The sequence below is a fragment of the Hippichthys cyanospilos genome, chromosome 8, assembly GCF_059441005.1.
Source record: "Hippichthys cyanospilos isolate Australia breed blue-spotted pipefish chromosome 8, RoL_Hcya_1.0, whole genome shotgun sequence".
Classification (NCBI taxonomy): domain Eukaryota; kingdom Metazoa; phylum Chordata; class Actinopteri; order Syngnathiformes; family Syngnathidae; genus Hippichthys; species Hippichthys cyanospilos.
The window spans coordinates 14,413,157-14,436,854 of record NC_142376.1 but is presented as its reverse complement, the minus strand read 5'-3'; the positions used below and the strand labels follow the sequence as shown (position 1 = coordinate 14,436,854).

At 39.9% G+C, this 23,698-nt stretch overlaps 2 protein-coding genes and 1 long non-coding RNA gene across 8 annotated transcripts in view; 2 read left to right on the top strand and 1 right to left on the bottom strand.

Moving 5' to 3' along the window:
* Positions 1-6,387: 6,387 nt before the first annotated feature.
* Positions 6,388-23,698, bottom strand: part of LOC148420267 (uncharacterized) — a 19,018-nt gene continuing 1,707 nt past the window's right edge. The window contains exon 3 of the long non-coding RNA XR_015866387.1: positions 6,388-7,483. This is a non-coding gene — a long non-coding RNA (uncharacterized LOC148420267). The remainder of the gene's footprint in view (positions 7,484-23,698) is intronic.
* On the top strand, positions 9,925-15,663 carry opn6a (opsin 6, group member a). The gene is made up of 6 exons (XM_088421347.1): positions 9,925-10,174; positions 10,726-10,931; positions 13,357-13,456; positions 14,229-14,333; positions 14,409-14,632; positions 15,067-15,663. Exons 1-6 carry the CDS (start codon positions 10,036-10,038, stop codon positions 15,529-15,531), a joined length of 1,239 nt encoding a protein of 412 aa, XP_088277473.1. The 5' UTR covers positions 9,925-10,035; the 3' UTR covers positions 15,532-15,663.
* LOC148420266 (vitrin-like) overlaps positions 17,255-23,698 on the top strand; it is a 23,626-nt gene continuing 17,182 nt past the window's right edge. For 3 of the 6 annotated variants that reach the window (XM_088421340.1, XM_088421342.1, XM_088421339.1), the window contains exons 1-6: positions 17,256-17,557; positions 21,197-21,272; positions 22,409-22,474; positions 23,055-23,211; positions 23,298-23,431; positions 23,538-23,615. In XM_088421340.1, the coding sequence (XP_088277466.1) occupies positions 21,245-21,272; positions 22,409-22,474; positions 23,055-23,211; positions 23,298-23,431; positions 23,538-23,615 (463 nt within the window). In that variant the 5' untranslated portion in view covers positions 17,256-17,557; positions 21,197-21,244. Of the gene's footprint in view, positions 17,558-21,196; positions 21,273-22,408; positions 22,475-23,054; positions 23,212-23,297; positions 23,432-23,537; positions 23,616-23,698 lie in introns of all 6 variants that reach the window. The other 3 variants (XM_088421338.1, XM_088421337.1, XM_088421341.1) reach the window with 3 other exon arrangements.

Genomic DNA, 23,698 nt, shown 5'->3' with positions numbered 1-23,698 from the left:
TTAACTGGCTCAACAGATCAGGTTGTCGTTTGTCATATGCATGTTGTATTTTAATAGCTCTAAGGTTATGTCTCACAAAAAATAGCAACTAGTTGCTATAGCTTCGATGTAAAATCTGACATTTCTAATTGCCCACATTAAGGTACTTTTTAAGACCACCTCAAACGGTGATACCAAAAACATTGTTATACATTATGCATTTCTTTATATTATTGCCATGGTATGAGGCATGATGATGATATAATAGGTATTAAAATGGGGTATTTTGTATTGGTGCATTTGTTATATTTTTGTACTGGAGAACTCTACAGTTTCTATTTTTTTTTCCTTAAATTAGATTTACCGTACTCTTTACGGGCATATTGTATGCATGTAAAACGGCTGATGATATACAGCATAGTGCTTACTGGGGTCCACTGAGGATTTTGATTGGGACTTTATCTAAATTCCTTTAGAAAGAAAGTATAATTTATGGCCATTCCTTGGAGTGTAGTGAGCTAAGTATACACATTTTCTCTCCAATCAAAACCACAAAGCTGCAAAATGTGTGGACACAAGGCTCGAAGTCACTGTTGTGCCACACATAGCTAGCAAAGCCATAATCTTGGTAAGGTCTGAGAGATGGTGTGGAGCCAAGTCATTGCAAGCGTTGGCCTTTTGAGATATATCACTTTTGTGCAAACACGGACTATATTTGAAATGAGAAATTGAAATTCGTATGCATACTTTCCTATCTATATGACTTATGCACATGCAAAATTGGTCAGAAATTGACATGTTGGGACAAAGCCTTGATACTACGGGGAATGGGGCACTGTCATGTTGTGCTGCAGGCTACCTCGCAATACATTCCTTCAACTCGTGTACAGCCAAGACACACGCCATGAAGACTGAAAGCGCTGCAAGAACTTAGCCTTTAGCCTTTATGTTCCTTTTTGAATTTCTATTTGTTTGCTTTCCTTCCATTGTTATTCATGCCAGGACAAGCGCTACCTCTGACCTCAATCAGCTTAAATCTGTAGCAATCATATAACTGGCGCTTTCCTACGGTTGCAGAAATAAACATATAAAAATGTAAGATAAAATGAGCGCCATAAAAATACGATGGTGAAGGTGACTAAAAAGTAAATGGCAGTGAGGTAATAGTACTGAAATAAGCCAGCATGATAAAGATGGTGAACTTCAGCTGCACTTTGAGAAATTTTGAAATGAAAGGGGTGGCCCTCTTTGTACTTTTACAGCCAAGATCACTGGAAGGTGTTGACACAGACACAACTAAGCTCAAGCACAACCAGAGTCATTAGGATTTTATTGTCAAGAAAACATAACAATATCATACTAGGGAATCCTAAGTCAGTCTGCAGTTTTCCTATATTGTTTTGAAATACACATTAAAAATCACACATATTTTATTTGTATTGAAAGAGTCAATGAAACCTCACATTCCTGCATTGGCATTTGGGTTAGGCCTAAAACGACTGAGGCGGTTTTCAGGCTTAGGGCGTTGCAGATCTGAACATGTTGGCATACTCTGCTGTTATCAGTCTGACATATGAAATGAGCTTTACACCTCCAATATTGCACATAAAAGTAGAAGAGTTTGTATTAATATGTCAGTTCCTTGCAAAATGGATACTACATATTATGTTACACGAGTGCATGTTCATAATGTTGTGACTGCATCATTTGCCAGTAGAGGTTCAGAATATGAGTCTTGGCTTGTGCCTCTCTGCGTAGCCTTTGCGTTCTGGCTTTCTCACACATTCCAAAAACACACACGTTAGGATAAGTGAAGACTAAATAGCCCATAGGTCCAAATGCGTGTTCAATGAGGATCTTGTGCAATTATTAAACGCTGAAAGTTGTGTTGTGTATTGTGTTTGAGCAAGATACTAAAAGCAGTTACGTGAGAAGGTGTTTGAGCCTTTTGATTACTGAAAGTACTTTTAATATTAGTACCTAATACCAATAATACCAACGCAGCACCATTACATAAATACATAATTATGTAACAAGGAAAGAAAATGGAAGTTCCCGGAGAAAAGTGACACAAGCACAAACAAATTCTACACTTAAGGCCCCATCTGAGGTTCAATCCTGGAACGTCTGACCAAGGGGAAGATGTTTGAATCATGGCTCACCGTGACACTCTATGTGGAATTCGTTAGGTAAAAAATTGTCCGGAGGCTTAATAGGGATCTTGAGGGGGCCACATACACGTAAAGGTCAAAAGGGCGGCTACGGTTTGTCTTTTTAAATAGGCACCAGCATGTCTCATGGGTCAACACTTGCAGTCAGGATGTCATCTTTGTGGAGACGTTATTTAAGTGAGGGAGTAACCCTCTAACCACCCATCACACACGGGTCAGAACAACGACCCCGATGGGACTTCAGGCCAGGCTGAGGTGTTATTGACGGGGTCAGGGATTTTAAAATGGATTCAAAATGCTTGCTTGATGAAACTTTGAACCTGACTGGAGGGGTCATTCATTGTGAATCTTTCGCACTACAGACAGAGGATGCCTTGTGTCACAATACATTACTTTGAGCGACAGTGATCACAAGAACGCAGGGGTCACAAGGTGCGATCAGGCTCACGCAGCTGTAGATGAGCGAGGTCACTAATCTCCTCAAGCCAGACGTCTGAGAAGAGGATCCACAGGGCACCGTCACTTCATAAACCTTTAATTATTAGCAGCTAGGACGGCAAAGACATTCATACTGCTGCATGCAAAAGAACCACATGTGAGCGAGACGTGTTTTAGTCGCATATTCCCATTTCCGCATGGAAATCTCTCTGTATTTTTGTTAAAAATCCCCTCGTGTCAAGAGCCATGTGCAGTTCTCTGGGGAAAATGTCTGTTTTCCACCCTTAATTAGACCTCCTTACATAAGTAACCTGCTTAAGCAAACACACAGGAGAGATTTTTTTTCTTTAAAACTTGCCCCAAAAATATTTGTTTGTGGTTTTGGGCCACAGAGGCAACCCACCTCACCTCTTAGATTCCAAATATGAGACATTCCTAACAATTCGCCTTTTCTTTTCCCACTGAGGTTTATTACTAGGTATTATACACAGTCATTGACGCACAACAGTGTAGGCCTTTTAAAACAAAGTTCTTCTTTTCTACCTGCAATTTCAAGCAACTTAAGTCTGCCAGCAAGACTACAGTGCTCACAGTTTCAAGTAATTGTACATGAAAGCGGCGGCCTCGACTTTTGGTGGAAAGTGAAAAACAATTGCCTGTTTGTACTTGAGGTTGAGTCACTGGCTGAACTGTGAGCCTCACACATGGAAGAGGAGCTTTAAAGAAGCTGAGGAACTCTCAAGGTGCGTATCATGTTCAGTGCAATATCCTGATTGCATCAACTGTAAGGCATTTAGGGAGAAACCTTGTCCACGGGAAGCACTGCTGGAACGTGAATGAGAAAAATGCAGTGACGGCGCCAACCGTCAACATCACCCAACTCCTCAGAGATTCGGGTTCTTTGAGGAGGTGTGAATATGCCAGGGTCAGGAAGTTGTGGTTTATAGGTTTTTAGTTATTGGATATTTGCCATCTTCTCCTAAAGGCCAGCTGGATGTCCATTCAAATTAGCCTACCGCTTCGCACTCAGTGCGGTAGAAAGAATTATCACTAATACGGCAACATTTCTAGGAAGTTTTCACTTCTGTTCATCGTCACAATTGTGAAAGCGCAATTAATGTTTTGATCAACAGTAGTTTGAAAATGATGGTTGAGTTTCTCGATGACTATGAAGAGATATATTCTTTTTTTAATCTGTTCTAAAAGAACCATTCCCCACACATCAAAATCCAAATGGTAAAATCCTGTCCGTCCATTACGGAAGTGTGGAGGTGGCAATGCAGATTAAATATTTTTGATTGGCTGGCTCTGTTTACAAGTATGGTCAAATGAGTTTTCAAATACAGCACTGTGTGTTTGGACATAATTGCAAGTACAGTATAGTTGAACGTATTTGCAAACATGTTGGGATGTACTAGCATTTATTTACATAATGTCAAAGCTCGTTGCCAAGCATTATGGGATAGCATTACACTATGTCGTTAGCATTTAGCTTACAAGTGTATTCAAATGTATTTGTGAGTACATTTGGACTTTTTTAAATGTATTTAAATACATTCAAACATACTTGTAAATGTGTTCAAACGAGTTTTCCAGTCAAAACTTTATACTCCATTTTCGCAGCGCCACACTCTCTTCCTGCATTCCCAGTTTTAATTCATTACATCGTTCTCAATGATATTAGAAGTAGCCTCTTACAAAACAAACTGAAGGATACGGCTTTGCAGTTTTAACTGTAATCAGAGGATTTTAATGTTCTATTTTTGCCAGCTGACAATGGGCTCTTTCTTGTCCCCTCAGAATGCATATGCAAACGTATAAATATCATCGGATTAACAACAACCTAACAATCAAAAACAATGATAAAGTGCTGTAGAAATGTATGCTGTTTGCGAAAAAAAGTCCTATATTTCTCAAAGAAATGCAGTGGGTCTATCATCACCGTCAGCACACCCGGAAGTGGTCTACATTTGTACTAATGGATGGGCAAACAAACATTGTCACTTTTGTAGACAGTTCAACCGCCACAGAGATCTGCACTACGTTATGTGCCGGTCTATTTTGCTTCTGTGAAAGACAAGAAATGACACCTTACCAATATGGTACAAGGGCGAAGCCCAAATTGACAGACAGGCAGTGTGTGAAGGCTCAAAACAGGCACCCTCTGTGTTGCAGCAGCCTCATTTGGAGACAAGGATTTAAAAAAAAAGTGTGTGGACCTTTTCAAGGAGATTCTGTCTTGCCCTCTCGACCGAATGTATGTCCCAATGTGAAGAGGGACTTTGTTGCACAGTTTGCACCCCGTTTGCACCTCCATAATAGTATCTATGTGTATCTAAGTATCTTGCAGTTTTCCAAATGGAAAACATTTGGAAAACTGCGAGATTTTAACGTCACAGCCTTAGGGGTACTGAGAAAACTAGAGAGAAAGTAATCAATCATCTTAAGGCCAAAGTTTCAGTGGCTCACTGCCGGTGTGCGCTTTTGGTATCCAGGCTAAAATATGTCTGATCTTTATCATTAGTACGTCTCAACTTGAAGTATCTTAAAAGCAAAGTAAGCGATGAACTGATAGCACGGAGTACTTCAGTCATGTGCAGCACCTGCTGATTGCTGTTTTCCTTGTTGAACTCTGACCTTATAGTTTAACTGTAGTGTAATTCTGGTTGCAGCCGTCCTCAACTCTGAGATGGAACACACACGTTTCCTAATATGCAATTGCTACCTTTACTGTCACACACATAATTTAGGTTTTATGATTGTTGAATGTACAGTACTACACTAAAACCCAGTGGCGGGCCGTGCATTTCACACTTAGGCCTTCAGGTATGTCCTACTCAGTCATGTCCTATATATTAGTCTAACTCAAATAAAGAACCCTCAAGACACCATCATTTATGAGACCACGGCTGGATGAATCATATACAGAAGCACATGCACCCATTACTGAGCGTTGCATCACTTTAATTGTGTACAACACAGGCTATTTTCCAGAGCATTTAAACATCAATAAACCCACAATTAAAATGTATCACTGCATATGCTGTGTGATGTCCATTAATTGAATATGAACAAAATAAAATAATAAAAATATGTGAAAAATGAAAAAATAAATAAAATGCTCACACTCCAGAAAAACGACTGTCCCCCAAAAACATATTTCAACACAAAATCCATTCTTCTTTCTTTCCTTAAGAAGACTTCAATGACTTGATTGACATTTTCCTCCTTCAGGGTTAGGGTTAAAAAAAACAATTAAATATTTGATTTTTCTGCTAAGGTTCCCAGGTCTGGCCCTGGTGTAGGCTACACCGTTAATGGCATGGTTAATGCAGACCAACTAAGCAACATTGTGTAGCGTGGTTGACGTGCACAGGGCTGCCTTCCATCCAATCACAGGGTGCGTACAGGTCACGTTCAACTTGAGGCTGGCCTTACTGTCGCCAACTCATGATCTGATTGGCTATCGCAACTATTTATTATCTATACGTGCCTGTTCATTTACAGTGCACACATGCCTTCACTGTTGATTCTGAAGGCTTTGGGCAGATTTCATACAGCCTAGCGACACAACTTAGCTGAATTCTGATGGGATAAAAACTAAAACTACAACACTGAGATGAGCATAACCATACTGATATAATATGACGTAAGACAATATGGAGAATAATTACATTATATATATATATATATATATATATATATATATATATATATATATATATATATATATATATATATATATATATATATATATATATATATATATAAATTGAATTGACTTTTATTGTAATTTTGATAATGATGTCAGGTTTTGTTAGGCCAGCAGAAAAGGCCTTGCTGGCCCTGAGGCTAAAAACACAAGAGGTTTTGGGGGCTAAATTGCCAAAATGCTCTCAGGGCAAGACCTGAATGAGAAATTTGCTTCATCAAAGATCCATGCATATGTTTTATTTATTTTTTACTCCTTGTGTAAGTAAGATGAAGCCTATCCCAGGTGACTTTCAGCAGAGAGAGATTCCAGGACTGGTTGTCAGCAAATTGCAAAAAACATACAGACTAACTGGTTGCATTTACATTCACAGCAGCACACAATTTAGACTTTTATGAACCATTCATACATGTTTTGGCAATGTGGGAAGAAACCAGCACAGATTTCACAGAAGTGAGATTTGAACACCAGATCTCAGAACTGAAAGGCAGACATATTGCCCCCGTTGGGACCCAAACTACCTAAACATTGGCAGTTTGGCAAATTGCAATTAAACAGAACTATGAGCCAAAAACCCAACAGACTGATTAAAAAGTGAAGAATATGTGATTTTATTTTGACAAATAGCGAACCAATATATATTTAAAAAAACAAAACAAAAAACGGACTTGTTTAAATATAATTCCCTTGCTCAAAAATATCAGAAAATAACTGGCATCTCTCATATAACCAGTAGCAACTTTATTCCTTCAACATTGAGCCACAGAGGATCCAGAGAGAGTATAACGAGCATATAAACATTTGGCACTGAGTGCATAGTTCCAGTATAAAAGTGTTATCACATTATTTAAACTGGAAAGGCTAGTTCCTCAGAGGAATCAGAAAAGCTCCGTAGTGCTGCCGCTCACACACTGATCAGTGCCGAGCTTGTCACGCGACGTCTCACGGTTGAAGGTGGGGGCCGAGCGATGACTGGGCTCTTGTGTAGCCGCTGGATGGGTGACAGCTTGGGTCAGAGGTTCACTTTCCTCTTAGCTCCATCTTTCTCTCGTTCTCTCTCTCTCTCTCTCGACAGGTCAGCAGCTCAAAGAAAGGATTTGATGGAGGGGACTTCGGAAGCTCCGAGGCGTCTGGCAGCAGTAGCGGCCTTCCCGTCCACATCCTGAGGGCTGGTAGAACGTCTCTGTGGCAGCCAGGAGAGTAAAACAAGGTGCACACTGTGACTTAAACAGGGAATGGATGGGGTGAGTGCCTCAGGTTACCTCTTTTGCGACAGAAGGTTTTATTATGAGAAGGTAGGAGGAGGGGGTGGTGAAGTTTAGGCTGAACAAAAGAAAGCGTAATCATCACACCAAATCACCAATCCCACCCACCACTGCCTTTTATTTACTGACGCAGCTCGCAGATGGTCCCATCATCAGTGACCATTTAATCAGTCTGATGATATGCGAGCATTAAATGTGTCTTTTCCATGACATGCTGGCCTCAATTGGATCATAGCGCAGCCACGCAATTGTGACGTAAGCCATCACACACATAAACCTTGTCAAGCGAAAGTGATTTCAGCTCTCTTGAGGAAAACAGATATGTTCTATGTTATGAAAAAAATCATTTACTAATGATTTGGACAGGAATGAAATTACTGCCAGACCACACAACACAGTGTGGGACCTTTGTGCAGCAGTTCTGTTAATGACTTCCTCCATGCTCGGATGATGTAAAGTGACAAGATGTTTTTCCAGAACCTCTCCTTAAAACCTGTGTTGTTGTGTGGCAGTGTCGGTTCAGTTGAGGGGACAGCTGCCTCGAGTAACATGAGATGATCTTCACTGTGGTTCACGTCCAAGCGCAGAGCCAGCAGGGCCAGCTGCATGATGGCGTCCTTGTGTGAGGACTCCAAACAGAGGGAAGCTGCTTGCATGGCTTTGTCTTAAGGGTTTAATCAATGATATTAGTTCTCAGTTAATCCAAACAACCTGTAGGCTGCGCGTTATGTTGGGAGTTAGGTTTGGCAGGTGCTTAGTTTGTTTTTCTTTGCTGATGGCTCCAACTCCGGGATGGGACGAAACACGATCCCACGAGACCAGATGTCTCCTAAGATTGAGATCATGAGAACGAGATGGGATTTTCGCAAAAATTGTAACATAAAATAACACCTCATACAAGTTTTCCAGTTTTAAAATTTGTTTCCGTTTATTGAGCAGAATGCAAGAAAACTAAAGATCTAGCAGGTGAATGAATGTAAGCATATGAGAGTCACGCTCGTTTTTCAGCTGCATTTGAGATGATTCCTGTTATTCACTAAGTTGAATAAAATGATACAGTGCAAGCTAGCTGCGGTGAATCCCAGACATTTTTGGCAGTGTTTACTTACTGTCCTTGTCTCATCTCCCAAAATTTTACAATCTTTTTCTTTAACTGTATAGTCAAATTATAAGCACACAGATGATTTGAAAATAAGCAAAGCATTAGGTATTTTTCCAGGAGCTGCAACAATAGAGCTTGTTGGTATTCTGAAAACAAATGATAAAACAAATGTAAACAGAAGACCAAATAACACATTACCATGTAATTATGAATGATCAATGTTTATATTTTTTTTAAATTGCCCTTAAGTGTGATTGTGAGTATGAATGGTTGTTTGTATGTGTGCCCTGTGTTAAGACGTTTCTAAATTTAGGAGTTGAATTTATATTTTGTGTGTTTACAGTCTTCTTGAAATATTGTTGTCATTATTCTTCAATTCTTGACTTTGTTTTTCTCATATGGTCAGGACTGAGTATTTATCAGCGCATATTGTTTTGCTTGCCTCCCAGTTAGTCGTCAAGAGCACTCCCTCCATCCTCCGCACTGCAGTTCCATGGATCATTTATTTTTCTTTCGTTACCCGTTCATGAGAATAAAACACACGTCTTCTAATCCCCTGTATATATTTTATTCCTCCACCTATTCTATTCTTGCACACATTCTATTTTAACACATCCAAACCTTTATTGCATCCCACCTGCTTTTCTTAAAGATACACCCATACAAATACATACTGTACATTCACACACACAACATCCTAATAAAAAGTGGCATGAAGTTGTGCATCCTTCTCCTTCTTGTTCTGGCCGGACAACCTGGCTAGATTTATGATCTGTGAATCTGTCTTAATATGGTCCTTCAGTGAGGTCACCAATTTGGTTCTCTATCCCAACACTCTGTTACACCCCGCCTACTGCCCGAAGACGGCTGGGATAGGTACCAGCAAGCTAGCGACACTAAAGAAGATAAGCGGCTGAAGAAAAAGGATGGGTGGATGTTTTGCTTTACATTTAAGTTCAGCTTGTTTGTTTTCAGGAAGTACATTTTAAATGTATATTCTAAAAAAACAGTGACTAAATCTCTTTCCCTTGCTTCTTCTACTTAGAGAAAGTTTGACATATTGATGCATACTTTTTTGTGGGTCATGGGGTAAAATATAATCAAAAACCAAAATCAAGGATTGAGAGGAGTATTATTCCCTGTATGTTAGGATTTTCCCTCAAAACGTCTATCTGCTTAGTTGTTAACAAATAGCCAGGATTAGCTCTACAATCATGAGGACAGTGAGCGCTGAGGTATTAGTGGCGGCGTCTAAGCTGGATTTAAAATGAACAGACCGGTCGTCTCGACATGAGGATCACAAGAGTGTCCTGTGGAAGGAGAAGAGAGCGCAACTAGAATTCATGCCTTGGCATCAACACTCAGGTCATGGAAATAACACTCAGGGCTATTCCTATGAAGGTTGTCAATATTCCATGGAGGAATAACAACCTGAGTAATTTGCATTCAGAACCTCCACTGTCTGAACATGGAGAGACCATCATTGGAGTCTACCTGCTGGTCTTAGGTAGGTCAACTGATACTTAATAGCTAATGCAGTATTTACGATGACAAATTCGACATACACGTCTCAACTGTTAATATCACAGCCATTGAGACACATGGTCATAAGTATAACTGCAATATGTATTATTATTTGGTAAAGTTGCTCAGTGTCCAAACCTGACTGCCCCGACTCACCAAATGCAGATGTTCCATGTGATATATCCAGTCAGCTAAGAACTGGAACATGAATATGACTAATCTGTATAGTAATCATATAATGGACAAATATTTTAATATAATAAAAGTATAGTCAAAAAAGAGAAAGGATTAAAAAAACATGGTAATGTCCTCTGGCAACGGTCTCGGTAACTCCATAAGGTACAGTATAAGTTGCTTATCAAGAGCCTACTGTCATCAGTAATTTAGCATGCAGATACAACCAACAATATAACAAAATACATGCGTCTCCAACCATCTCAATAGCACAGTGCAGTAAAAAAGCTAACATGAATTCTAATGAATAATTTTTGAGTCCACTATCAATAATAATATGATTCCAATTTGTGTTTACAGGATGGCTGTCCTGGTTTGGAAACAGCCTAGTCATGTTTGTCCTGTACCGACAAAGGTCTTCTCTACAACCGACAGATTTCCTCACTTTAAATCTTGCTGTCTCAGATGCCAGCATCTCAGTATTTGGTTACTCCCGAGGGATTTTGGAAATATTCAACATCTTCAAGGATGATGGTTTTTTAATCTCCTGGATTTGGACCTGTCAGGTAAAACCGCCACTGTAATTCAAAAAGTCCTTTGTTACCCAAATCAGTTGAAGCCACTCACACAATCATGTTCTGAAGTGATGCCACACGCATGCATCTGCTTTTTTCATTTCACCAATCCCAACTAATGGAGTAAATTAAAGGAATCTGCCTTTGAGTAGAGTGGCACTCGTCACACATGTGAATGTGTGTGTGAAAACGATTACACGCGTAGCTGCATGCATGTGTGCTGAAGGTTAAATCTGTAATAAGATTACCAAACGTGAAGGCTTTTACACAGGGGAACTCTCAAACCACAATGTCAAACTCTTAAGAACCAAACGAGAAAAAACACACCAGATGCTGATTGTTTCCTAATGTTTCTAAAAATTACTTGCAATCAAGTACTTATTGGGTTTGTTGAACAAGCAATGTAGCGTATCTTGAACATGCTGAAGCATGAACCCCTAAAAATCAGACAGTGATCTCATCTCGTATACGTACAGTGAACGGTGATAGAGAAAAATGTGTATTGCTGTGCTCACTCTGTTTCGTCTGAGAAAGAGAGCAAGCTGTGCTCAGCGGGAGTAATAAAGGAGGTATTGGTTAAGATGTATGATGTAACATGAATAAGGTCTATCTGATCCAAGTGTTCCGCACTTTATTTTTGTCATCCTACAAATGGAATAAAACAAGGTGCATATACAATTTGAATACTGTTGCTAGGAGCTACCCAGTGATAGACTAATGAGACTTCAGTGAATTGTCACACGTGAACTCAGACATCGGATCTGCACATTGTGAGGGTGAAGGTAACGTGATGACGGACGGTAACAGGATTACAACTAAGAGAGATCAAGAAAGGGATCAAGTAAGGGACCTCAACTGCTTGATGTCACCTGCAACTGGCACAACATGGAACGTCGGGGGTGCATAGTCAAAGCCAGACGGAATCAAAGTACTTTAGTATCATTCCCCAAGGAGAGCCGGGATTAAAAGATTATTGAACATTTGTCTTTCCAAACAATTGACTGACAAAATTAAAGTTAATCCTTGACCCAAACTCCCTCAACAAAGTATGTTACAGTATCAAAACTTTGCAGGCAGGTGCACGAAAATAGATCAACTCATGTTCAGTTGGCGACAGAGAGTACCAGAAAAGCTAGCAGTAATATAGGAAGAGAGATACACCCATTGTGAATGCTGCTTTTACATGGTTTAGAGAAAGTACTAATATTTGAGATGGAAAAGCTATCACAAGAAATTCTTATTTACATTCAAGACGAAACATGAAAGGACCAATTAAAAGGGCCCATCCCATTAACTGATCAGCAATATTATTTGGACGATCCTTAAAAATCTGCAATTTTTTTTATTACACATTAACACATTAGAAAACAAGGCAAATATAATGATATTCAAGGGGACCCCCCCCCCCCAAAAAAAAAGACTGTCAACTGCTCTACCTGTAATTGGCAAAATGAGATTTTTTTTGTTTGTTTATTTTAAAATCTGTCAAATGCTAGATGTATTTGGAAATGCCACTTCAACTTGAGTATGATGCAGTAAGAATTTTGAAAATCCAATGAAGGGTTCTTGAGAAATTGAATCTTTTGTGTTGGGAAAACGGCCATTTAAGCAGTGTTTTATGTGATATTGCCTTTAAGAAACCCCTTAAAACTAGTGGCAGACCCAATTAACTATACTACTATTAACACTTTGACAACAATAATACCAAAATGCATGCATCTGGAATGCATTTTTTTTTAATCTTCATCATCTGTCATCGAGGTTTGTCTGTTTCATTGTTTTTTTACATTCTATAGTGTTTTTGTAATTGTGTGCTGATGAATTTAACTCATTAAAAGTTTAGCTTAAAATGCGTAGAGTACATTCATCCATCCATTTTCTATAGCCGCGTATCCTCGCAAGGGCTGCAGGATTGCTGGTGACCTTGGGCAGTAGGTGGAGGACACCTTGAACTGGTTGCCAGCCAATTGCAGGGCACACGGACACAAACAACCATTCATGCACCCAATCATACCTAAGAAGAATTTAGTGTGTCCAATACACCTGCCATGGATGTTTTTGGAGTGTGGGAGGAAGCCGGAGTGCCTGGAGAGAACCCACGCAGGCCCAAGGAGAACATGCAAACCCCAAACAGGAAGGCCAGAGCCAGCTGGAATTGAACTTTGGTCCCTTAACTGTGAGGCAGATGTGCTACCCACTGCTCCACTGAGTCACCTATACAGTACAAATAAAGTGTCCTTTCATCATAATCATAATCAACCATAGAAATTCCAAAATATGTTGGAATAGCTTTTTTTTTTTTTTTTTAACCACAGCTTTATTTACTGAATCGTTTGGGATACTCCCCTGTATAATATTACAAGTAAAATGTAAAAAATATCATCATGTTTCTACTCATCTCTTTGTGTCTACCCAGGTGGACGGTTTCTTCACATTGCTGTTCGGTCTGGCGAGCATCAACACTTTGACCGTAATCAGTGTCACCAGATACATCAAGGGATGCCACCCCAACAAAGGTCCGATTCTGCTCTCACACCAAAAAAGCTTCTCATCCATATCCACAGTACAGTCTTCACATTCCACTAGTTCCTGCCAGAGACAGGGGGCTAATAGAGCCTTAATACTAACGTCAACGATGGAAACAAGCACCACTTGTCCCTGTGATTTAACATGCCAACATGTCATTAAGTTCCTTAAAGTGACAGTTTCTATTTTTGAGTCTGATGCCAAAGAATGTTTTAATCGTGCACATGTTTGTGGGCGTTCATAAAAGATAAATCTGTCTTTTAACATTGGTGGTTACATCTGTGGTATATGTGGGATAACTTTTAATGTGCATCTATGGGAATTAGGTTCCCAAACAGTTTTGAGTTGAGCTATTAACCACCCTGCATTACTTGCTGCCTTGTAACCCATAGCAACAAAGCAACATAAACAAAAGGTACAGCAAACATTACTGTATGTCACATGACTTATTGACGTATGATAAGTGGGTCTCACATGGACAAGTGTTTTTTCCGAAAGAACACAAAGATTCGTGTACCAAGTAAATACAGGTTCTTTTTTTTTATTCTTTAGTCTTTCCTGGGGTTATTATCATAAGAAAGAACCTACTGGATCATTTATTGTCACATTCTGGAATTGGTAACAAAGCCAAGATTTGTCCATGTTAAATTGTGTGCGTGTGTGTGTGTGTGTGTGTCCATGTATCTGATTTACCTTCGCTCATATACAATAGCTTCTTGGAGACAATTAATTCAATGTTTATCCTGTTAATTCCTTTTAAAGGTTGCTGCATCAGCATGAACACAATTGCAATATCACTGATCTGCATCTGGACTGGAGCAGCGTTTTGGTCCATTGCACCATTGCTGGGCTGGGGAAGTTATACAGGTCTGTAGACTCGGGATACTAATCTTCAAAGATAGTCTACTTCATATGATTGATATTTCACGGCTGACATTCCAGATCGAGGATATGGGACCTGTGAAGTGGACTGGTCCAAAGCCAATTACTCCACCATCCACAAGTCTTACATCATCTCCATTCTCATCTTCTGCTTTTTCATTCCTGTGATGATCATGCTCTCCTCCTACGTTTCAATCATCAACACTGTCAAAAGCACTAATGCTATGTCAGCCGAAGGCTACCTCACCGCCCGCCAAAGAATGGTGGAAAGAGATGTCACAAGGGTAAGCCAACACCCCAAAAAGGGCGCACTAATTTTCAACTTGGTATTATTTTGTAAGTGCCCATCACAGCAGGATGCTAGGTCTATTAGTTAGCATGTCTACTTCAGTTCTGAGGTTAGAGGTTCAAATCTTTCTCTGGTTTTCTTGGGTGGAATTTGAGCTTGGGTTTTGCTTGTGCACTCCATCCTCCCACATTCTGAAGCCACTGGCAATTTCTTTTGGAGACCCGTTCAGAGGAAAAGTGATTGTGCCACACAAGTTTGCTCCAAATAGGTTGCGTGTTCACTTTTTCCATTATTTTATTCAGCAGTTTAGCAGTTTCTCCACATATTGCTTCATCTGGTTTACTGTACAGTGTACAGTCAGATCAGTCAGTGTTATTTCTTAGTCTTCTCGTAATCATGACTACAGTGATCTCATTTTCCTTCCTCCAGATTTCCATTGTAATTTGCACAGCTTTCATCATGGCCTGGTCACCGTACGCAGTAGTGTCCATGTGGTCTGCCTGGGGCTTCCATGTGCCAAGCACAACCAGCATCATCACCCGCCTCTTCGCCAAGTCGGCCAGCTTCTACAACCCGCTCATCTATTTTGGCATGAGCTCCAAATTTCGTAAGGACGTGTGTACCCTCCTGCCGTGCGCTGGGGAAAACAGGGATGTGATCCGTCTGCAACGCTTTAAAAACATCAAGCTTAAGGCTGGGGCGACACCCCCAGCGGTTCCACTTCCTCTTCTAGAGGCCAAATACACAGCAAAAGAAGTGATGCAATACAATCCTGACAGTGACTCAGGAGTCAATAGTCCTCCTCGGACTCCTCCACCTGACACACAAGGGATCTTCAATATTAATTTGCCCTCGCATATTGAAACTTCAGAGTATTGCTGTGATAGACTCTAAAGACTGATTTACTTGAACCTATACTTGAAGTTTGAGGGAAGATTAAGAAATGTCTGTTTTGCCTATCTTAATGGACGTAATATTCATTACAATCAGTACATTACAGTAAATTATTTTCTGTCTGAAGAGTCATTTTGTGTTGTCTGTAATCATTCAAATCATCATTCAGTTCAAAATGTGTATTCATACATGTCAGGTAAGATCTGCAAATGAAATGATATTGTGCCTATAAAATTGTATGCACAAAACCTTCAAAGTGTAGATTCAAGGGTCAGAGCAAAATGTATGCAGCTTTAAACAAAGTTGCTCAGTGGCACCAAAACATCTGGAAACTGTCTCCAACTCATCCCAAGTATGTGATGGCACTCATGCACATGCTGCCTCCGGCTTCCCATGCTAACGTGCTTCCTACATCGCGCATTCTCAGAGGGATGCCAGACCGAGTGGGTCTGATGTCTGTGGCACAAAGAAGAAGCTTTTATTGACACTGTCAGGGGGATCAGTGTTTCAGTGGATCAGTCTGGCAAAAGTGTTGAGGAAAAACATACCTTAAGACTTAATAGAATCAAGACTCATTATGTTGCAGCCATTTGTCTCAATCACAATCCTAGCTAATGGGGCAGGACACACAATAGCCAATCACAGGGCACATACTGTATAGACAAACTACAATTAACAATCAACATCATTGGATAATTAAGTCTTCAATGAGCCTCAAATTTGTATTTTTGGAATGTGAGAGAAAGCCAAAGTAATGACAAAGAATTACGCAAGAATGACAAGCACACAGAAAGCACAGTACCACATACATTTGTATCAAACTCATTGCGCACCACACTTCCATTCTAATTTTGTGGAAGGACTTCATAAAAATTGAATTTTCTTGCACAAACTAAGGCCCATTAGGCTTCTTTGGATGAGTTGTTGTTTTAATCTTTTGAACGACACATTAGAACGTGAAATTGTGAGCAAAACCAGCTCTCAATATTAGCCACTTCTGAACTTCTTTTAATGGTCCTTCTGGATAAATGGCCCAAAATGAAAAGACCAGTGCCAGAAAAGTGATTTGTGCTGGTTAAGGGGTTAACCATTCCTGTAGTGCTAAATTGCTCACACAAAATTACCGAATTGTGTCATTTTTAAGTGCAGCAAGAGAAAACCAATGTAATTATAAAAAGGTCATTAAAACTCCCCACAGCCTGGTCGGAACTCAGAATCTGACCTTCAGTCTCAGAACTGTGACTCAGTTGTGCTAACCACTAGTGCAACATGCTCCTATTATTATTATTATTATTATTATTATTATTGGTCTCTTTAGTCAGCTGTATGTATGTACTGTATGAATGTACTCTATGTGTGTATAGTATGTATGTATGTATACGTGTGTGCGTATGTATGTATGTACTGTATGTATGCATGTGTGTGCATATGTATGTATGAATGCGTGTATGTGTGTGCGTGGGTGTGTGTGTGTGTGCATGAAATACTCAACAGTCTCGCTGGTACACCCTCCAAGAGTGTGAACGTGTGGGGGGCATGATGTACGTGTAATGTGACCACAGCAGCCGACAGTTAAGCGGAATTGAAGTGTGTCTGTCAAATAGGTGTTGATTGGTGCGCGTGTATGTGTGTGTACAAGTGGAAGAGGAGGAGTAACGACTGTGGCGAGAGTGCACTTAGAGGCCAAGACACAGCGCAGATATGGTTTCTCCCCTGTGCAACAAAAACAAAAGTAAACAAATACTCGCCAGTTAACAAGGAGATGCTTGCGGTGCGCTGCACGGCTGCAGGGTCATCGCATCCTCTTTGTGCGTGAGCGAGGAACGTGCGTGTCTCAAGTGGGACGGGCAAATGAGGAGAAATTCTCGCCCCATCCACTTCTCCACTTTTAATGAGGAGCTCGGATCACGCACGAGTAAAAAAGTCCAGGTGAAGGCTTCTCTCACTTGAATGGAGACGACAAACTAGCGTGTAAGGATTTACTTTTGCGACGGTGCGCTGCGGCGGGATTACTTCAACTCATTGGGTAAATTTATTTTTAATTACTTGGTGGATGAGGGCAAATTTGGAGCGCAAACAAGCAGTTCCATAACTTGTTGGCTCTTGGCTGCTGCGTAAATGGAGGCTCTACTTTCTGACGTGTGCGTAATTGACTCGCATTCATTTGAGGAACTGTCTGTATAATCCGGGCTGTACTGTTTTCAATTTTTATCAGCATTTTGTTTAACCTATAAAAAAAGTTAAAAACATTTTTCATTTACATTTTTATCATAATGGTTGTTTTCTTCAACGCTTCCAACATTTTATATTTGTTTTGTGTACTTGTGTTTTAAACATAAGATCATCTTGCTTTTCTGAATTACTTTTAAATAGAATGAATTGTATTGTCCAAGGCAGCCATTCAAAAGACTTCTCAAGAGTGGAGATTTGTTTCCCTCACGTCAACCTTTACATTGAAAGGATCAACTTTGAGATTTTTTTTTCCCCTATTCATGCATTGCACACATTTCTTGCTCTGCACGATATTTGACATGTCTGCCAAGTTTGATCAAGGAAAAGTTGGTGTGTAAACAAAATGTCCAAGAGCAGACTGGAGCAGGCTGTGGCTTGCACGGAAAGCAGTGCCAGGTATTAGAGTATTCTAAGCTGTACTGGGCCTGATCGCCATACAGGACCCGTGGGCACTTGAGGATTTTAAGATAACTTCCATATTAGGGTGTCCCAAACGTTCTCATTTTCTATTCCAAACTCCTCTTGAATAAATCATGAGCTGCACTTGAAACTCAGCTGTAAAATACATGATTACATTCACAACTGTATGCTGCTGTCAGTATACATAATTAAACCTTGGAAACGTACTAAGCGGGCAACAATATGGTTATAAGTCTCTCATAGTCAAATACAAATGTATGTGAACTCTCTTAAATTGAAGCTGAGAGGTTGGAGTTCCATCACATTTTAATCCATTGTACTGATGTATAAAAGCAACACAAGAAACACTGCCATTGTCCAAATACGTATGGAACTGACTAAAACCCCAGTTAAATAGATCATGTGTATCATCATTAATAGAATAAAGCATTTTACCCTATGACAAATTGCTGACCCAGTAAAAGTATGTTTGTTCGATGCTATTATAAAGACGTGATCCCATGATGCGCTCACTTGGTTTGTTGATACAGCACTTGGCACCAACGCGCTTACAATACAACTGTGACAGCAGGGAATGTTGGGATTTCGCAGTGCCTGCATGTCCCTGGTTGGTGCGTGTATATCTGTACCATCACCAACCATAGGATTAATATGCAGGTGTGTGCAGTGTTATGTTACTAAGGCACTTGAGTAACTCCTGTTTGGACTGGCAACGCCTGGCAAGAAAAAAAAAAGAAGAAAAAAAAAACGAGCAAATAAAGTGGTCAGCCATGGGATAAAATGCACTTTTGCAGTCATGAGCTTTTTTTGGTTTGAGGATTTAGTACTTGTTTAAGGAGCAGGAATGCATTAAAAAAAAAAAAACTTCAGCATCTCTAGTATGTAACATGCAGGTGTATGCAGACTGATAACCTTTTGACTAGGTTGCTCTTTGAAATAGGCCTCATGCAGCTGCAACTACATCCTGTTTGTAGCATCTATACACCTGAGAGCTCCCTGCCAGGTGTTTCTTGTCGAGCACAAGCCGATTCCAGCTGATAAGACAACTAATGAAAATACGTTTGCAAGTTTTTGTTTCCAAGTGTCATGCAGTACACAAGAAAGCATGGGAAGCAAGCTAAAGTCTGTTTCGCACTCTTAATCCACTTTGCTGGCAAGGGGTTACCCTTATGGGAATTGTGCTATAATTCCTCCAACAATGTGGCCTGTCTGAGCTGACAGGTTTACAGCAAAATGAGTGAGAACCCTTTGAACAGAACCTTTCACCTTCTGCTGTAGAGGGGGAAATCATTTTTTTCATTTTTGCTCCATCCAAGGATTGATCTGCTTGAGTGGCCTGTGAGCCTAGCCCTATAAAAAGTTTAGAACAGACAGGTAACAGCTCCACTCTATATAAAGTCATAGTTTGTGATTTATGCTGGGCAAGTATGTGAATCTTCATTGCTCACTGCATTTTTTTTTGTTCTTTCTTGCATGTGTGCCGTGGAGATAGAGTGAAAGCATGATTCTTTATGATCTATTATCTACTGTTTAGGAAATTCCCCAGGGAGTTAGCCAAGGGACATGCTATGATTTGCAGTGAGTGGAGAGAGAGGCATCTAATATTTTTTTTTACATCATTATCATTCATTTGTTTTGCCTGAATGGTATGCAAACGACAACGAGAGCTCAACTGTGGAAGCTTGGGTGACTTTAGAAAGACTGACAAGTACCATACAGTAGCTGACTCCGCTGAGCAAAGTGTGATGAATTGTCCTTCCACTCCCACTGCTGGCCCGCCTTTTAGTAGCAGCAGTGGTTTTATCTGCCCCAGCTTGCTCAATTCGCCTCATCAGTGGTAATTTCTGAGCATGCAGAAGAAGTCATCAGACTTCCATGTCAAAATGCAGTGCAGTGGAAAAATCAAGTCAGTGCTCATGAATGAGAGAGCAAAATGTTGGGCATGGTTTAGGGTTAAATGCAGCGTATTCAGCTGATCATTTGAATCAGGAAACCTGGAAAACATGAAGGATACTGGTCCCTGAGGACTGAGATTGGACACCCCTCATCTACCTATTACTATCTACCTCTCTAGTCTACCCATTATCTCAGGGGGGCTCAATGTGCCGATCGCAATCGACCGATTAATTGCGAAGTAGTATTGGTAGATCGTATGACAACAGGACAAAAAGCTAACTGCAGCGCATATATAACAGGTAATGTATAGTACTGTACTATTATTTTCATCAAAAGCACTGCTGCTATTTTTAGGATTAAGATTACATCGTTTCTTTTTTATTTATACCTGTGACATACGGGCTGCTGGATGATTACGTGGTGACGCATGCCTTTAGATCAAAATCGATCAAAATATTAGTCTTATCAAAAGAATGTTGTGTTTCAAAAACAGAGAGCCTCTTTGTGACTAATCCTAAAATGGTCACATTGGCACTTCACATTGACCTGTGTGTGATAAGAATCCACTTTGTGGGAGGTACAGCATTCCAGCATTAATGGGGAACACAAACAGTGAGTTCTTCCAAGAGTTTGTAGGTGAAAAGCAGGGGAAAGTAGCTGCTTATCAAGGCTATAATCTATACTTCAGCTGACCTGCAGTCTGGAATCCCATTTCTGTTCTTGTTTATGCCAGACAAAAGACAGGCAAAATTAAACATTGCATCTCACTGGAATTTAACTTGATGTGGTCGTCGCCGTAAAACAAAGAGGCCATCTGATTTTGGGCGTCATCTGTTAACTCTAACTTTGTTTGTACTACTCTCTAATTGAGTCTGACATCATTTGTATTCTTTTATTACAAACAAGTTTGGATCAAGCGCTAGCTGTGAGGTGTGGAGCCTCTTGTTTTTGTTTGTTGGTCAATACATTGAAGTAGAACTCATGCTATACAGGATTGAATCATCCTGTGTAGTTCCAGTCCAGGTACACTTCAAGTAGTGTAGCTCAGTGGGAGAAGTTTACTTAGTCGACCTTCATTGTTACAGCAATAATGTTCTGTTTTTGTTCACTTTTCAAGAGGTTTATACAAGGACATCTGGCCCACGGACCCAATACACAGCCAGCCATGTTTAGGACATCTGTCATCTGCCTTGGTGAGATGCATTACTTTTCTCTTACTTCATATAAAGGAACGTACGTCTAAATTGGAATACATCTACAAAAGCGAAGCTTTAGCCAGATTGGAATATCCATCAACACACTGTAACTCATGCCAAAACACACAACAATTCTACACTGGCATTTTACTGTAAGTTGAGTTAATGTTACAAGGTCTCGCAGGCTACATAATGTTTCAGTCAAACTTTTTTCTTCCTTTTTCCTTTGTACTGGATAAATGTTGCGTTCAGCCCACGTTTTGAGTCCAAAAACACCCATGCTAGTGTTTTTACAGTCAATGAACCTTTTGTATTTCTCTTTCTGTTCTATTAAGAGGCTTGCGACATTTCAAGAACATCTGATTTAGAGTTTAAATTAAGTTATACTGTTTGACATAACCAACCTTGAAAAAAACAAAAATCAACCCATTTCCAGACTTAAAAGTTTTAACCAAAAGTAATTAAAACCTATGTAATGCCATCATTGGGTATAGATGTCAAAAATAAATATGTAAATATAAAACAAGCAATGCACATGTAAGAAGAGATGAAAGTAGCATATCTGCACCACCACATACTGTATGCCAATAATACTAATATAAAAGGAGCTAAGGAATATGACAAGTACAGAAAATAAATTGATGGATTATAAACACATTAAGGGGAAAAAAACATGTGGTTAGGTCTCAGGTATATGTTAAGAAAACCCACACACAAACAATATGTTTGGATACAAATCTATCAAATGTAACCAGCATTTTTGCACCACTGACTGCTATAGAAACAAATGATTAAAAAAAAAACAAAAAAAAACAACAAAAAAAACCTCATCCATATGCCAGACATTGTTGCTGCAATTAGAGCTGGGCCTGCATGTTTCTGTTCAACAAGCTACCCGGTCTCATGTAGTGCTTCACAACATTCATTGTGTGTTATAAGACAGAACATCACAGCCAAGATAAAAATAAATAAATAACAATAAGCGTTTTGCTGTTTCACCGTTTTGATTCGAGTTACAGTATGCTTTTATGATGCCACTGCTGCCTCTTTAATGCCAAAACATTGACGACAGTTATGTAAACAAAAAGCCAGTGTCATGTTGTCATTAGCATCTTCCTCCATTTCATACACAGTGCTCCTTCTTTCCCATGCTTGTTGGGCCAAGCCGAATGGGCCAAAGACCAAGAAACCAAAGCAAGGTAGTTATCACTGACACACAAAGTGTCATTTCTGTCAGTTGCAATGTGGCTTGTTCCACCTTCTTGCTCCTCTGCTGTCAATTCTCTCTTCACCACCCCACAAACACAATCCTTACAGTATAAATTACTTCATAATGTAAACACTGACTTTGCGTTTGACGTATGGGCTGAGAAGGTGTCCAAAGTGCCTTGTTGCCATAAAACTAAGTATTGAATTGATTTGTTATAGCAGGTGCAAATAATAGTAATATACTGAAATGGCGGGTGGTGAATTTTGGCACAATTACTACTCATGTACACTACATTCTGAAATGACCACTGTAAGCATTATTATCATTAAAGTAATGTCATCCAGTGGAGTAAATTATAATACAGGCTAAGACCAAGAAATAAATCCTGAGTGACATTGTTTTGAGTAATGTAGTAACAATGAACTGTTTGTATGAATTGTTTATTACAATCTGCTTAATCCGTGTATCTGCTCTACAAATAATCGGCTCATCGTTTTAGTGATTGCAATGTTGTTCAAACAAGAGGTAACTAGAATATACTGCATGCACACATCTCCCCTTGTTCACAGTGGTGCCGGCTATCGAGTGTGACGTCAGAGCCGGAAAGATTAGTCTCCCGGAATTCATCGTCAAATGCCCCTCGCACTGTCGGGAGACCAAGCAACAGGTTTATGGCACAGGTGTGTTTGCCTCCATCTCCAGTATCTGCAACGCCGCCATCCACAGGTAGAAGCTGCACTGATAATGATGATGATAATGACGATGAAGGCTTACAGAGAAAGCTTAAAAAAGAGATACATATCCACCAACAGTGGTGTCATCAATAATTCGGGAGGAAAGGTGATCGTAAAGAAAATGGCAGGCCAGAACACCTACAAAGGCAGCAACTCCAATGGCGTGCGCTCTCTTTCGCTTCCAAAATGGAGGGAATCCTTTGTTGTGACAGGTAGTCATAATGCCGCCTAATGTTTTCTTTTAACACAATATAAGACAACCCTAAACATACTTGATTTGTTTTGCTGTCTTTTTTTGTTGTTTTTTGTTTTTTTTAGAAGGGAAGCCCAAGAAGGGTGTGATCTACCCATCAACCCTTGACTTTGTTCCTTCAAGACCAACCTATGTGAAGACAAGTATGTGGATGCTTTACACACATGTATGCATGCAAAACAAAAAACATAAAAGAGAGCTTCCCAAATTCGAAATGAGCATTTAT